Genomic DNA, 16749 nt, shown 5'->3' with positions numbered 1-16749 from the left:
GTGAAAGCACATGCATGCTCGGCTGAACTGAGTTTGCATGTGTATGTAGAGTTTGTTTGGTATAGCTGTCAGAAGAATACGCATTAGGCCAACAGCCGCCAAAAGTGTATGGCCATCTTAAAAGGGACTAGAAATGTCTGGTAGCCGCTTCTCTCCCTCCAGGTAGTCAGGGATTCTAGCTGCTGGCTAAACAACTGTTTGAGTACTGTGTACTGTTTATTAGCAGCACTTACTACAATATGGAAGGAATATTAGATTGCAGCAATAAGCTTAAGGCTCCATTCAGACGTCCGTAGAATGGGTCCGCATCCGTTCCGCAATTATCCGGAACGGGTGCAGACCCATTCATTCTCTATGGGGCCGGAAGAGATGTGGAGAGCACGCTGTGTGCTCTCCGCATCCGCATTTCCGGAGCGCGGCCCCGATCTTCCGGTCCGCAGCTCCGCAAGAAAATAGAGCATGTCCTATTCTTGTCCGCAATTGCGACAAGAATTGTCATTTCTATGGGGGTGTAGGCCGGGTGTATTGCGGATGCACAATTTGTGGATCCGCAATGCACTACGGACGTCTTAATGGAGCCTAAAGGGGTTATCTGGGAAATGATAATGAGGACTTATCCTCAGGATAGGTCATCATCAGAGGTCTCACTACATTTTTTCGAGAAGAGTAAAAATACTCCTCTTAACAATTTGAGGAGTATTTTTAGCCGAGGAGGAGTACGAATCTTGCGGTTATTCACATATATACACTGCTCAAAAAAATAAAGGGAACACAAAAATAACACATCCTAGATCTGAATTAATTAAATATTCTTCTGAAATACTTTGTTCTTTACATAGTTGAATGTGCTGACAAAAAAAATCTCACAAAAATAAAAAAAATGGAAATCAAATTTTTCAACCCATGGAGGTCTGGATTTGGAGTCACACTCAAAATTAAAGTGAAAAAACACACTACAGGCTGATCCAACTTTGATGTAATGTCCTTAAAACAAGTCAAAATGAGGCTCAGTAGTGTGTGTGGCCTCCACGTGCCTGTATGACCTCCCTACAACGCCTGTGCATGCTCCTGATGAGGTGGCGGAAGGTCTCCTGAGGGATCTCCTCCCAGACCGGGACTAAAGCATCTGCCAACTCCTGGACAGTCTGTGGTGCAACGTGACGTTGGTGGATAGAGCGAGACATGATGTCCCAGATGTGCTCAATTGGATTCAGGTCTGCGGAACGGGCGGGCCAGTCCATAGTATCAATGCCTTCGTCTTGCAGGAACTGCTGACACACTCCAGCCACATGAGGTCTAGCATTGTCTTGCATTAGGAGGAACCCAGGGCCAACCGCACCAGCATATGGTCTCACAAGGGGTCTGAGGATCTCATCTCAGTACCTAATGGAAGTCAGGCTACCTCTGGCGAGCACATAGAGGGCTGTGCGGCCCTCCAAAGAAATGCCACCCCACACCATTACTGACCCAATGCCAAACCGGTCATGCTGGAGGATGTTGCAGGCAGCAGAACGTTCTCCACGGCGTCACATGTGCTCAGTGTGAACCTACTTTCATCTGTGAAGAGCACAGGGCGCCAGTGGCGAATTTGCCAATCCTGGTGTTCTCTGGCAAATGCCAAACGTCCTGCACGGTGTTGGGCTGTAAGCACAACCCCCACCTGTGGACGTCGGGCCCTCATATCACCCTCATGGAGTCTGTTTCTGACTGTTTGAGCAGACACATGCACATTTGTGGCCTGCTGGAGGTCATTTTTGCAGGGCTCTGGCAGTGCTCCTCCTGTTCCTCCTTGCACAAAGGCGGAGGTAGCGGTCCTGCTGCTGGGTTGTTGCCCTCCTACGGCCTCCTCCACGTCTCCTGATGTACTGGCCTGTCTCCTGGTAGCGCCTCCATGCTCTGGACACTACGCTGACAGACACAGCAAACCTTCTTGCCACAGCTCGCATTGATGTGCCATCCTGGATAAGCTGCACTACCTGAGCTATTTGTGTGGGTTGTAGACTCCGTCTCATGCTACCACTAGAGTGAAAGCACCGCCAGCATTCAAAAGTGACCAAAACATCAGCCAGGAAGCATAGGAACTGAGAAGTGGTCTGTGGTCACCACCTGCAGAACCACTCCTTTATTGGGGGTGTCTTGCTAATTGCCTATAATTTCCACCTGTTGTCTATTCCATTTGCACAACAGCATGTGAAATTGATTGTCACTCAGTGTTGCTTCCTAAGTGGACAGTTTGATTTCACAGAAGTGTGATTGACTTGGAGTTACATTGTGTTGTTTAAGTGTTCACTTTATTTTTTTGAGCAGTGTATAATGCATAGGCCCACATAATGTTATGAGGCTGATATTTCTGCACGGAAACCATTGCTAGTCTCCCATGCAGAAATAAATGTAGACAATTTTAAATTTATCCAACATCCTACACTAAACATAAGACCGCTACTGCCACACGCAGCGCCCACCTGACGCTGCCATACACAGCGCCCACCTGATGCTGCCATACGCAGCGCCCACCTGACGCTGCCCTACGCAGCGCCCACCTGACGCTACTATATACATATGACATACACAGCTCTACCACATGCCCATTACACAGATAGTTTACTATATACACATTGCACACACAGCTCTGCTACATGTCCATTACACAGATAGAACTACTGTGTGAACACAGAAAACTGTATAATAGACTGGTTACACTGACATAGCCCTGCTTTATTCTCGCCTTCCATACATAAAGTACTTCTGCATTCTCCACCAGCACAGTCCTACCCTGAGCCTGTGTCCCCCTAACTCCTCCCACACACATAGCTGATCACATGACTGTGACATCACCACAGGTCCTGTAACCACAATGTAGTGTTTAGTCCAGACTCTGGAGCTGCTCCTGGTTAGAGAGATGTCCGTGAGGGGCGGGACTTCTTGGGAGAGGGGCGGTGCTTCATGTGTGTGCATGAGTCTTTTTTCAGGGAGGCTCATTGTGACCTCTGGTCATCATTATCACATCAGCGGGGGGGCCCAAGTCTCGGCATCCCCACCAATCAGCTGTTTCAGGGAGCCGCTGTGCTCACCGAAGCTCTGGAGAGTGATGCAGGCTCCCGGCAGCTTTCCAACGACAGCGCCGTACATGATATAGTGGCAGTGCTTTGTATTGCAGCTAAACTCCTCTGACTTGAATGGGGCTGAGCTGCAAATAGGCCACATGACTGATGTACATTGATGTCACTGGCCTAGGAAAGGGCTGCAGTGTTCAAGGCTTCTTCTAACAGATGATCGGTAGGGGTCGCCGGTGACGAACCCTCGCAGATCTCATACTGCTGACCCATCCTGAGGATAAGTCCTAAATTTATTTTTCTGGATAACCCCTTTAACAATCAAATCCATCAGATCATTATGTGACCTGTACTCATATCACCATTATTGCTAATGCTAATAATCTCTAGAAAGCTTTATAAGACTGAGAAGACTCAGGTACACATTCATGAGCATGCTATAAACAAGCTGAGATATGTTTAATACAGTCTGAGGTTTCTTGGGGTCACCAGAGAGCCCACCCTCCATTTATATAGAACAAGTCCACATCAACTTTAAATTGCATCATAAACACATTGTCACTACGCACAGGACATATTATCAGTAAGATCTGATCGGTTATATGTTCATGAATCCATAGTGGCAAGTGATCGTCCTCTCCAAATGGGGTTGTCTTCTGCTAGACCTTTTGGAGCGCATTATTGTGGCAGAGCATGCGACTACTGGAGGATCCTCTGGTGGGCCAGTATGACCCTGATTGCAAGACCAGCTTTTACTTGGCTGTTCTATATTTCTAACCTGCAGTATTTCAATTTTTTTGCAGCTGATTTATTAATGAGATCTCCGCCATCAGTCATATCACTTGCTGGGGGAGCTCCAAATCCAGATACATTCCCTTTTAAATCAACCAGTGTTACCTTGAATGATGGAACATCCATTGAAATTGGGGAGACTTTGATGAAGAAAGCACTGCAGTACACTGCAACACCAGGGTAAGTTCAGTAGCTTGTCATCAAAGATGGTATACAAAACTTGTAAAATCTGTTAAAAGGATGCAGTACAAAGTAAGAATCCTCAATCTATAGTTATTAAATCTTTAATAGTTTCCCATGTAATCACTCACCAATGACTGGTGCGTAATTTGATGTTTCTAGCTCGCTACCTAGGGTTACAACCTGTAGTTCATCTTCAGCTTGCTGGTGGACCATGCCCAATACCTGCAGGCTGTAACTGGTAACTAATGTGAGAGGCTCAGTAGTGAGGGAGCACATACATGTTTAGTTCCATCCCGCTCTGCACCCTAATAGTACTTTGCAGCGGAAAGGTTGTTAACGCCCCCCACCATACATGTGCCTGCACCATCACTTGTGGGTTCTAGCTATATTATACAGCTGGTCCCCCATTGTAATGGGCAGGATTGTAGGTAATGCTGCTCTCAGTTAAAAACTAAATCCTTTATTGCCATTTAAAAAATATATAAAAAACATTTAAAAAAAATCTATACATGATGAGTGTTGTCGAACCTGTAACAACCTGTACAATAAAATGAACACATTATTCCCTTTAAAATGGACATTGTTAAAAAAAATATATTAAATACCCCTCTCAGACTGCTGGTAACACCTATCTGTTGCTAGATATGAGACATCTAACTGCACTACTCTGTATTCTGCTTCCCCTAATATTAAGGCTGAACGCGTTTCTACATCTAATGATGTGTTATCAGGAGCCCTACAAACAAAGGTAACTGAGCATTGGTCATTTACAAAAGCAACATCGCGCGTGTAACTGCAGTGTACAGAGGCAGCGCATCCGCCACTTGTATTTGTAGGACTCCTGATGACACAGGATTCTTGTTGCAACAAAAGCCTAATTTGCATATTAAGAAAAAGTATCATAACTTGGGAACAAAGCGTCGGACCAACAAAAGAAAAACAGCGTTTTAACCACTTCCCGCCAAGCTAACGCCGAAAGGCGTCATCGCTGCGGCGCTCCCAGGTCACACTAACGCCGATTGGGGTCATCTCGCGTGAGCCGAGATTTCCTGTGAACGTGCGCACACAGGATCGGAAGGTAAACGAGTGGATCTCCAGCCTGCCAGCGGCGATGCGATTTTTTTAACCCCTAACAGGTATATTAGACGCTGTTTTGATAACAGCGTCTAATATACCTGCTACCTGGTCCTCTGGTGGTCCCTTTTGTTTGGATCGACCACCAGAGGACACAGGTAGCTCAGTAATATGTAGCACCAAACACCACTACAATACACCCCCCCTGTCACTTATTAACCCCTGATCACCCCAAATAGACTCCCTGATCACCCCCCTGTCATTGATCACCCCCCTGTCATTGATCACCCCCTTGTAAGGCTCCATTCAGACGTCCGTATGATTTTTACGGATCCACGGATACATGAATCGGATCCGCAAAACACATACGGACGTCTGAATGGAGCCTTACAGGGGGGTGATCAATGACGGGGGTGATCACCCCATATAGACTCCCTGATCACCCCCCTGTCATTGATCACCCCCCTGTCATTGATCACTCCCCTGTAAGGCTGCATTCAGATGTCCGTATGTTTTTTACGGATCCACGGATACATGGATCGGATCCGCAAAACACATACAGACGTCTGAATGGAGCCTTACAGGGGGGTGATCACCCCATATAGACTCTCTGATCACCCCCCTGTCATTGATCACCCCCCTGTAAGGCTCCATTCACACATTATTTTGGCCCAAGTTAGCGGAAATTTTTTTTTTTTTCTTACAAAGTCTCATATTCCACTAACTTGTGTAAAAAAATTAAATCTCACATGAACTCACCATACCCCTCACGGAATCCAAATGCGTAAAAATTTTTAGACATTTATATTCCAGACTTCTTCTCACGCTTTAGGGCCCCTAGAATGCCAGGGCAGTATAAATACCCCACATGTGACCCCATTTCGGAAAGAAGACACCCCAAGGTATTCCATGAGGGGCATATTGAGTCCATGAAAGATTGAAATTTTTGTCCCAAGTTAGCAGAAAGGGAGACTTTGTGAGAAAAAAAAAATATATATCAATTTCCGCTAACTTGTGCCAAAAAAAAAATTTGATGAACTCGCCATGCCCCTCATTGAATACCTTGGGGTGTCTTCTTTCCAAAATGGGGTCACATGTGGGGTATTTATACTGTCCTGGCATTTTAGGGGCCCTAAAGCGTGAGAAGAAGTCTGGGATCCAAATGTCTAAAAATGCCCTCATAAAAGGAATGTGGGCCCCTTTGCGCATCTAGGCTGCAAAAAAGTGTCACACATGTGGTATCGCCGTACTCAGGAGAAGTTGGGCAATGTGTTTTGGGGTGTCATTTTACATATACCCATGCTGGGTGAGATAAATATCTTGGTCAAATGCCAACTTTGTATAAAAAATGGGAAAAGTTGTCTTTTGCCGAGATTTTTCTCTCACCCAGCATGAGTATATGTAAAAAGACACCCCAAAACACATTGCCCAACTTCTCCTGAATACGGCGATACCACATGTGTGACACTTTTTTGCAGCCTAGGTGGGCAAAGGGGCCCACATTCCAAAGAGCACCTTTAGGATTTCACAGGTCATTTACCTACTTACCACACATTAGGGCCCCTAGAATGCCAGGGCAGTATAACTACCCCACAAGTGACCCCATTTTGGAAAGAAGACACCCCAAGGTATTTCGTGATGGGCATAGTGAGTTCATGGAAGTTTTTATTTTTTGTCACAAGTTAGTGGAATATGAGACTTTGTAAGAAAAAAATAAAAAATCATCATTTTCCGCTAACTTGTGACAAAAAATAAAAAATTCTAGGAACTCGCCATGCCCCTCACGGAATACCTTGGGGTGTCTTCTTTCCAAAATGGGGTCACTTGTGGGGTAGTTATACTGCCCTGGCATTCTAGGGGCCCTAATGTGTGGTAAGTAGTTTGAAATCAGAATCTGTAAAAAATGGCCGGTGAAATCCTAAAGGTGCTCTTTGGAATGTGGGCCCCTTTGCCCACCTAGGCTGCAAAAAAGTGTCACACATGTGGTATCGCCGTACTCAGGAGAAGTTGGGCAATGTGTTTTGGGGTGTCATTTTACATATACCCATGCTGGGTGAGATAAATATCTTGGTCAAATGCCAACTTTGTATAAAAAAAATGGGAAAAGTTGTCTTTTGCCAAGATATTTCTCTCACCCAGCATGGGTATATGTAAAATGACACCCCAGAACACATTGCCCAACTTCTCCTGAGTACGGTAATATCACATGTGTGACACTTTTTTGCAGCCTAGGTGGGCAAAGGGGCCCACATTCCAAAGAGCACCTTTTGGATTTCACCGGCCATTTTTTACAGATTTTGATTTCAAACTACTTCGCACGCATTTGGGCCCCTAAAATGCCAGGGCAGTATAACTACCCCACAAGTGACCCCATTTTGGAAAGAAGACACCCCAAGGTATTTCGTGATGGGCATAGTGAGTTCATGGAAGTTTTTTATTTTTTGTCACAAGTTAGTGGAATATGAGACTTTGTAAGAAAAAAATAAATAAATAAATCATCATTTTCCGCTAACTTGTGACAAAAAATAAAAAGTTCTATGAACTCACTATGCCCATCAGCGAATACCTTAGGGTGTGTACTTTCCGAAATGGGGTCATTTGTGGGGTGTTTGTACTGTCTGGCCATTGTAGAACCTCAGGAAACATGACAGGTGCTCAGAAAGTCAGAGCTGCTTCAAAAAGCGGAAATTCACATTTTTGTACCATAGTTTGTAAATGCTATAACTTTTACCCAAACCATTTTTTTTTTTTTTTACCCAAACATTTTTTTCTTATCAAACACATGTAGAACAATAAATTTAGAGCAAAATTTATATATGGATGTCGTTTTTTTTGCAAAATTTTACAACTGAAAGTGAAAAATGTCATTTTTTTGCAAAAAAATCTTTAAATTTCGATTAATAACAAAAAAGATAAAAATGTCAGCAGCAATGAAATACCACCAAATGAAAGCTCTATTAGTGAGAAGAAAAGGAGGTAAAATTCATTTGGGTGGTAAGTTGCATGACCGAGCAATAAACCGCTAAAGTTGTGGAGTGCCGATTTGGAAAAAAGGGCCTGGTCACTAGGGGGGTATAAACCTGTGGTCCTTAAGTGGTTAATCAAGTGCACCCAAACTCCTCTCATTTCTTTGGCCAGTCACTCCCTCGCTGCTTTCATTGAACAGCCAGGCAGTGGCAAAGCAGTGAGGGAGGGACTGGCAACTGAAATGAGTGGCGGTTGCCAACCAATGACCTCCCATATGTGCTCGATGGGCCAGTCTGGAGATGCTACATGCCATGGTAGAACGTTTAGGCTATGCAGGCTGCTCACAGTAGCACAAGCAACATGCGGTCTGGCGCTGTCCTGTTGAAAAACAGCTCCTAGGACACTTTGGAGAAATGGCCATAACACTGGTTCAACCACCAAATAAATGTACCACTGAGCCGTTAGTGTACCTGGAATGAAGACTAGAGGTGTCTGGCTACCGTACATTTTACCACTCCATACCGAACTGGTGTGACATTTCCTTGTGAAGACCTCTACATGGGGTTGCCCACATAGTCGTCCAGACCAATCTCCAGCTGTTATTGTGCCCAAGACAAAAGTGGGACATCGCTGAAGAGAATTGACCTCTATTGCAGCTTCTTCTGCCATCTTGCTGTGCGCCATCATAGATTGAGAGTGGTGGTGTGGTCAATGAAACATCTGGATTTTCATGCAAATGCCTTCTGATGGTTTGTTTAGATCCTGTTTGCTGCCCTAGCCTTGGAATGTGACGTCCAATTTCATTGAACAGTTCTAACATCTCGGCCTAGGCCCCTCCCACATACCACAGATTAGAACTAGGTGCTTTTAAAAATGTGATCATCTGCAGATCTTAGAGACACCTCCTACTTCAATTTGCATAACCTTACAGTTTGTCCTTCTTGTTGTTGCAATTTTTGTGTTGAGTGTAATATATATGTAATCTTTTTTTACCCATTTTCAAGAAAACAACATCCGCAGGTCCAGCCACAGTGGGTAATACTGCAGCCACTTATTATTGGAGTCATGAGTTCAAACGTAGCCTCTTTTTTTTAACCTGCTTTTAAGAGAACAAAACACAATGTTCATGTTCAACCACAATGGCCCAGTGGTTAGTACTGTAGCTTTTTAAGGTGGTTAGTTGATGTTTGAAGGGGTTGATTTTGGATGACACAGCCTATAAACGAATGTGTCAATCTACCATAAATGAACTGAACAGAACATAAACTAAATAACAGCATGCAGTGTAAACCAGCTGTGTCTAAGGGCAGCAGGATATTGGCAGGTATTAAAGGGGTTATCCCATCTTAGACAATGGGGGCATAATCGCACCTACAAGGAGAACGGAGCGGGGAAAGTTGAGGAGGGCGCACTGCGCATGCGCAGCCGCCCTCCATTCAATTCTATGGAGCTGCCGAAAAAAGCCGAGGGCTGGCTCGTCTATTTCCGTCAGCCCCATAGAAATGAATGGGAGCGGTGTCCTTGTATGCGCGGTGCGCTCCTATTCACTTCAATGGGAGAGGCGGGGAGCTGCGCCTGGTGGTGGTCTGACCATAACTCTCCACGGCTCCGTTCTCCTTGTAGGTGCGGGTACCAGAGGTGGGACCCGCACCTATCTGTCACGGGTGAAGTTGCAGATAGCTCTAACTTATAAATAAACGACTGACTGGCTTGATCCCAAACTAAGGAGCATATAGGTGAGCCCTTTAAAACCCTAAGAGCTCTCCCTGACTGCTATGCACATGCAAGGGTCTCAATGGTAGACGATTGCATGCCCACGTACCTAAGACTGTGTGACACCTGAAAAACCTATAATAGTGAGGGGACACGACCACTGGCTCCCTGCACTTAATACGGACGGAGTCAGGGTCACCTAGAATCAAGACAGCAAGGAAACACAATAAAGGAAAAGACTTATCTGAGCAAACAGCAGCAGCCTCCAGCAGTGAACACTTCATCCAGGAACTAGTATAAACCGCAAAGTGAGGCAGTATGGGAGGGAATATAAAGGAAGACGATTAGTCTACATAAGTGACACCTGGCAGAAGGAAAGGAGATGACAAAGTGAAACCAAAACAAAGAACGTCATACAAGAGGTAGAGAAGAACATCTCTCAGACCTTCTCACAGAACTGGCGGTGACAGTACCCCTCCCTTTACGGGTGGACTCCGGACACTCAGAGCCCACCTTCTCGGGATGAGACCTATGGAAAGCCCTGATGAGACGAGTGGCCTTAATGTCCGCCACTGGGACCCACATCCTCTCCTCAGGACCATAACCCTCCCAATAAACGAGGTACTGAAGAGAACCGCGGATAATGCGAGAATCCACAATCCTAGAGACCAGAAATTCAAGATTGCCATCAACAAAAATCGGAGGAGGAGGCAAAAAGGAGGGTACAGTGCGTTGGACATAAGGTTTTAATGGGGACCTGTGAAAAACATTATGGATCTTCCAAGTCTGAGGAAGATCAAGACGGAAGGCAACGGGATTGATGACGGACAAGATCTTGTAAGGCCCAATAAACTTAGGACCCAACTTCCAGGAGGGAACCTTCAATTTGATATTCTTTGTAGACAACCACACCAGATCACCCACATTCAGGCCCGGACCAAGCACACGTCTCTTATCCGCCACACGCTTATATCTCTCACTCATCCTCTTCAGATTACCCTGAATCTTTTGCCAAATAAATGACAAAGACAAGGAAAATCTCTCCTCATCAGGTAAACCAGAAGACCCCTCTCCAGAGAATGTCCCAAACTGCGGATGAAACCCATATGCACCAAAAAATGGTGACTTATCAGAGGACTCCTGGCGACGGTTATTTAAAGTAAACTCAGCAAGGGACAAAAAAGAATACCAATCCTCCTGATTCTCCGCCACAAAACAGCGCAGATATGTCTCCAGATTCTGATTGACGCATTCAGTCTGACCATTCGACTGCGGGTGAAAAGCAGAAGAGAACGACAACCGAACCCCCAAGCGAGAACAGAAGGCCTTGCAGAATCTGGAAACAAATTGCGTGCCCCTATCAGAACCGATGTCTGAAGGAATGCCATGCAATTTAGCAATGTGATCAACAAACGCTTGCGCCAGCGTCTTAGCATTGGGTAACCCAGGAAAGGGAATGAAATGCGCCATTTTGCTAAAACGGTCCACTACCACCAGAATCACAGTCTTCCCCGAGGAACGAGGCAGGTCCGTAATGAAGTCCATGGACAGATGCGTCCAAGGACGGGAAGGAATGGGTAACGGGAGGAGAGAACCCGATGGCCGTGAATGAGGGACCTTGGCACGAGCGCAGGTTTCGCAGGCTACCACAAAACCCATCATGTTTCAGGATTGTGATTTGATGTGGAGCCCCCAGATATTTTGTGGGAATGAATTGGATTTTATTACATTGCATTTATTAGATTTGTATCGAATTTGTATGATAATATAATAGGCATCCAGTTGATCAATGAACTAGACATTAAAATCAATAAGGATTATGTGGGCCAACTTCCTAAAAACCCACATAGCCGTAAAAACATCACCCAGCTCGTCTCAAGAAAGATTCAAAGAAATTACTCATTCACCAGACAGGAGAACAGAGGAATAAATTTCCTAAATGTGGTTATCCCACACATGTTCTAACAAATTGATAATCAAACCTAGTAACATTATGGGAATCTTCCAAAAACATTTAGCGACTTTGAGGGCTGTCACAGATTTACATGACATTGTAATTTGTAACCAATTCAGTCCGTTTTGGCGGCTCGGATGCGGACCCATTCACCTCAATGGGACCGCAAAAGATGCAGACAGCACTTCGTGTGCTGTCCGCATCCGTTGCTCCATTCCCTGGCCCCGCAAAAAAAATAGAACATGTCCTATTCTTGTCCGTTTTGCAGACAAGAATAGGCATTTCTACAATGGGCCGCCCGTTCCGTTCCGCAAATTGCGGAAGGCACACGGGCGGCTTCCGTTTTTGGAACGGTCGTGTGCATGAGGCCTAACTTTAGAAAAGGAGATGATCACTTGGTGACAGGCTAATGCAAAGTCACTATGAGCCACCAAGACCTTCTGGAACTTGGCTTGACCGCAGGGTTTTAGTGACCTACAAATGTGGTAACTATAGGGCATATCCTTTCATTAAAACTGCTGAAACTGTCAAATCAACCACAGCAGGAAAAGTTTGAATGCCAGGACTACGCATATTGCATGAGAGTTCATGAGTGATCTACATTTTTTGCATATGCCCACTGGATTATATAGACAAGACAAAAAGGGAATTTAGGAAATTGACTTGAGAACACCTAGGAGAGACATACATAAGTATCTCGACATGCTTTTGAGGTGCATGGTGGAAATATTTATTCACAATCTTTTTGTTTGATTGACGTTGTGAGACAATTGAATGTATGAAAAAGTCCTGACACATTTTCCCTATATGACTTGCTTCACACTAGCGCTAAAATCGTCTGGTAGACTGTTCCGGCAGAGGAACAGCCTGCCGGATTTCATTGTATCCGGCATAGCCAGATACTACCTTTCCCCGTTGGAGCCCATTGACTATAATGGGACTTTCCATACTCACTTCAGTAGCCTGATGTCAATTTTACCAGGACTACAGTAGTTTAACATTTTTAATTGGTATTACTATTACAGAAAGCATTGGAATATGGCTAGGAATAATTAGGGCCAAGCTGTAGTTTCCTGTTCACTTGGCGGCCTGGAGCTCCACTGTGCAAGGGAAGATGTTGAAGCTGCCTCGGCACTGGTTTAGCTCTGGTTCATTCTCAGGAACAGTGGAACTCCCTGCAGTTGTATCCTAGTAATAAGTTAGCACCTTCTGTAATGGGAATACCCCTTTAAAGAGGACCTGTCACCACAAAATGCAATGTCATCTGAAAGCACCATGTTATAGAGCAGGAGGAGCTGAGAAGATTGATATATAGTTTTGTGGGAAAAGATTCAGTAAAACCTGTAATTCATACATTTATATATTTGCTATTTCCACTTTATGTGAAGAGCTATCAGTACAGGAGGGAGGGGTTATCAGTGACTGACAGCTATGCACACTTATACATAACCCCTCCCCCTATATACCGATAGCTGTACACAGGAGGTGGGAAAAGCAGATATATAAATTCATAAATTACAGGTTTTACTGGATCTTTTCCCACAAAACTATATATTAACCCGTTCAGCTTCTTCTGCTCAATAAGGTGGTGCTTTCAGATTGCATTGCATTTTGTAGTGACAGGTCCTCTTTAAGACCCATTTCCAGCTGGATCTAGGAATGCTATTTTTATAGTTACTGTTCCCTTTAGCACAATGAGTGTTGATTTTCCTTTCCTCTTCCTTCAAGCAGAGCATGATAACTAAAAATGTCACTCCTCGTTCCCATAGAAATCATGTGACATTTTTGTATTGTTTATGTTAACTTTTATAAGTTATTTAACATTTTCCCCAATCCATGTTGGAGATTGAAATGTGTCCTTTGAAATGTCTTGAAGAATACTTATATAGGCATCTGATCTGTTGTCAGCACCTGGTGAATATTATGAGCGGTGCTGCTCATTCATTCCTGCAAAGAGAATTATAATTGTATTTGTTTATATAGCACAAACATATGCCATAGTGCTGTACAGAGATGGTTAGGAATTTGTTTTGATTTCCCTAAAAAGTCCAGATTGGGGGGGGGGGGGGGGAAGCTAGGGAGAAAGAGAGACACTAGTATGCTACCATCAAAAACTTAGTGAATAAAAACAGTGGAAAATTATTCTAAGAAGGACATCAAGATATTTATACATATACATACTACAGAATCAAATCAGTTCTATCAATTTGGAATTCATCCTGAATTTTCCAAACAATTTGGGTACTAATAAACCCAAATATTTCACAATTTAGAGGGACATTGCCTGGCCTACAATAGGCCTGAAAAAACAGATTACCCGCCCCCTCAGAAACCAAGAGTAGCATACTAGTCACTCATTAGTCCTAGGAGACCACATGCCAACTTTTGGGGCAATTGGAGCATATTTGATTCGGGCAATAAAAATGCTCATCTCTAATGAGTACCTGTCATAAATAACCTCTCAGTATGTTTTGGAGAAGATGAAAGCTCCATACAGTTATTGGACTTGAGCTCAGGCCCCAGATCTGCAGGGCAACAGTGTTAACCACTGAGCCAACTTTGTGCCCTAACCGCTGCAGAACATCATAATGCACACTTTAGATTCTGCAGACAAGGATGAGGGTGTTTCATATAAATCAGTGTGGAACAGAAAGTTCGCCTTAACTCGCTATAGCGTTGCAGCAGGTGTGTATTAAAAGGAAAAAGATGCTTGGTACAGTAAGTAAATAAAATATTAGAAGTCACCACAGCTTTCTGTGACTCTATGAATGCTGTTGCCTGTGGCCTCATGAAAATATAGTCACCTAATATTTGGATAAATAATCACATATATAATTTTGTCTTATTTGGTTGCTGTGTCTCAAGTGTCAGTTTATTTGGTTCCTCTATAGCAGGCATCTCAAACTCGCGGCCCTCCAACTGTTGCAAAACTACAACTCCCAGCATGCCCGGACAGCCTACAGGTATCAGCCTACAGCAGGCCATGGTGGCAGTTGTAGTTTTACAACAGCTGGAGGGCCGCGAGTTTGAGATGCCTGCTCTATAGGATGTTGCCGATATTAGTCTGTCATAGAGTATTGTGGTAACTTGTGATAATTGGGGAGGCACAAATGTACATTATAGGAGAGAATAACATCATTTTGTAGCAATATTCTGACTCCTTCTATTTGGTTGAGCACATTTGTATTATATCGATTCTTAAAAGAATTGTATTATGCTATTGTTATTTTATGTAATCCAGTTTGTATCCATTCATTTATATTAATATTTAGAGTTCCAGAATTGGTGGCCTGGTTGAAAGAATTGCAAAAAAAGCTGCACAATCCACCAACCCTAACATACGCCCCTGACAAGGGACAGATGGCTATATGTGTCACAACTGGCAGCCAGGAAGGATTGTCAAAGGTAGTATTGTCTGTTTTTAGAGATTTTAGATTTTCTGTTATTTTCTAGCTAAACTCTGCATACACATAGAGTTACAATGCATTTGGAAAGTCTTCAGATCCTTTCACTTTTTTCACATTGTGTTATGTTGTGGCTGTGCGGAAAAAAAAAAATCAGGGTTTTCCCCATCATTCTGCACTCAAAACGCCATAATGAAAAATGTGAAAATACAGGTGAAACTCGAAAAATTAGAATATCGTGCAAAGTTCATTTATTTCAGTAATGCAACGTAAAAGGTGAAACTAACATATGAGATAGACTCATTACATGCAAAGGGAGATATTTCAAGCCTTTATTTGTTATAATTTGGATGATTATGACTTACAGTTTATTAAAACCCCAAAGTCACAATCTCAGGTACCCTTTGCTCAGGGGATATGAATTAATTAGCTGACTAGAGTGTGACACTTTGAGCCTAGAATATTGAACCTTTTCACAATATTCTAATTTTAAGCTGCATTAATGCAATTCCTTTTATTTGCATTACTGAAATAAATGGACTTTTGCACAATATTTTAATTTTTCGAGTTTACCTGTGTGTGTGTGTGTGTATATATATATATATATATATATATATATATATATGTATATATATATGTATATATATATATATATATATATATAATATCCAGAGCATGTGAACAGCACCGCAGAATATGTGCAAATCGGGTGCCAGCGGCTGTTGGAGTGATCCTTACTCCCAAAATATATAAACCAGAAAAGTCCATGGCACTTCCTTAGATAAAAAACACTGGAACCTTTCTCAAGCAGTGATGCATGAACGCTGTGGTAACAGACTCCTGTCAGATGGACCACGTGACCACGATGTCTTTGGTCACATAGTTTCTCGCTCATATCATTGGGGGACACAGGACCGTGGGTATAGCTTGCTGCTGCCACTAGGAGGCGACACTATGCTGAAAACTGTTAGCTCCTCCCCTGCAGGCTATACCCCCTCTAGCCTGGAGAGAGCATCTCAGTTTTTAGCTTAGTGTTGTAGGAGGCAGACCTCCCTGCTTAGCAGGGTGGCTCTTTTTACAATTTAATTTAATTTTTGGTTTTATTTCTGTAGGTTCAAGGGGCACAGATTCGCATGGCGTCTTTGTCTCCCTGGGAGGCTAGCCGGTGTCGGTTGTCCCACCGCCTTGCCCCCCCCCCCCCCCCCAAGAAGACAAGTTGACCAGGGCAGCCTCACTCCCCTGCTTCCCACCAGCAATAGGGCCACCTACTCACCAGCCCTACCCTGCCCGGACCCCTTCTGCCAGCGGTCCCTGGGTGGCCCTGCTGGGACGACATTTAAGGGCGAAGTTCACAGAAGACAGGTGAGTATTATCCCCCCTTTCCCCCTCCCTCTGCCCATCATCTGTCCCTGTCTGCTGGGGTAGCGATCTCCCTCCTCCTGTGTTCGCCGACTCCAACCTCAGCGATCCTCAATGGCGGCGGTGCACTGCGAGGGTTAATGTCTGCAGCATCGCGGCTGCAGCGTTACTTCAATTACAAGGAGGGCCGTCCTCGATATCTCCCACTTGCAACACGCCTCCTCCCCATTCAACTCTCATAAGCGAGGCA

General features: G+C 44.1%; 1 protein-coding gene across 4 annotated transcripts in view; it reads left to right on the top strand.

Moving 5' to 3' along the window:
* Positions 1-16749, top strand: part of AADAT (aminoadipate aminotransferase) — a 71611-nt gene that overhangs the window by 38882 nt on the left and 15980 nt on the right. For all 4 annotated transcript variants that reach the window (XM_040418664.1, XM_040418665.1, XM_040418666.1 and 1 more), the window contains exons 3-4: positions 3857-4025; positions 15009-15141. In XM_040418664.1, coding sequence (XP_040274598.1) covers positions 3857-4025; positions 15009-15141 — 302 coding nt within the window. The remainder of the gene's footprint in view (positions 1-3856; positions 4026-15008; positions 15142-16749) is intronic.

The sequence above is a fragment of the Bufo bufo genome, chromosome 2 (assembly GCF_905171765.1).
Source record: "Bufo bufo chromosome 2, aBufBuf1.1, whole genome shotgun sequence".
Lineage (NCBI taxonomy): Eukaryota > Metazoa > Chordata > Amphibia > Anura > Bufonidae > Bufo > Bufo bufo.
This window is presented reverse-complemented; position numbering and strand designations above follow the sequence as displayed.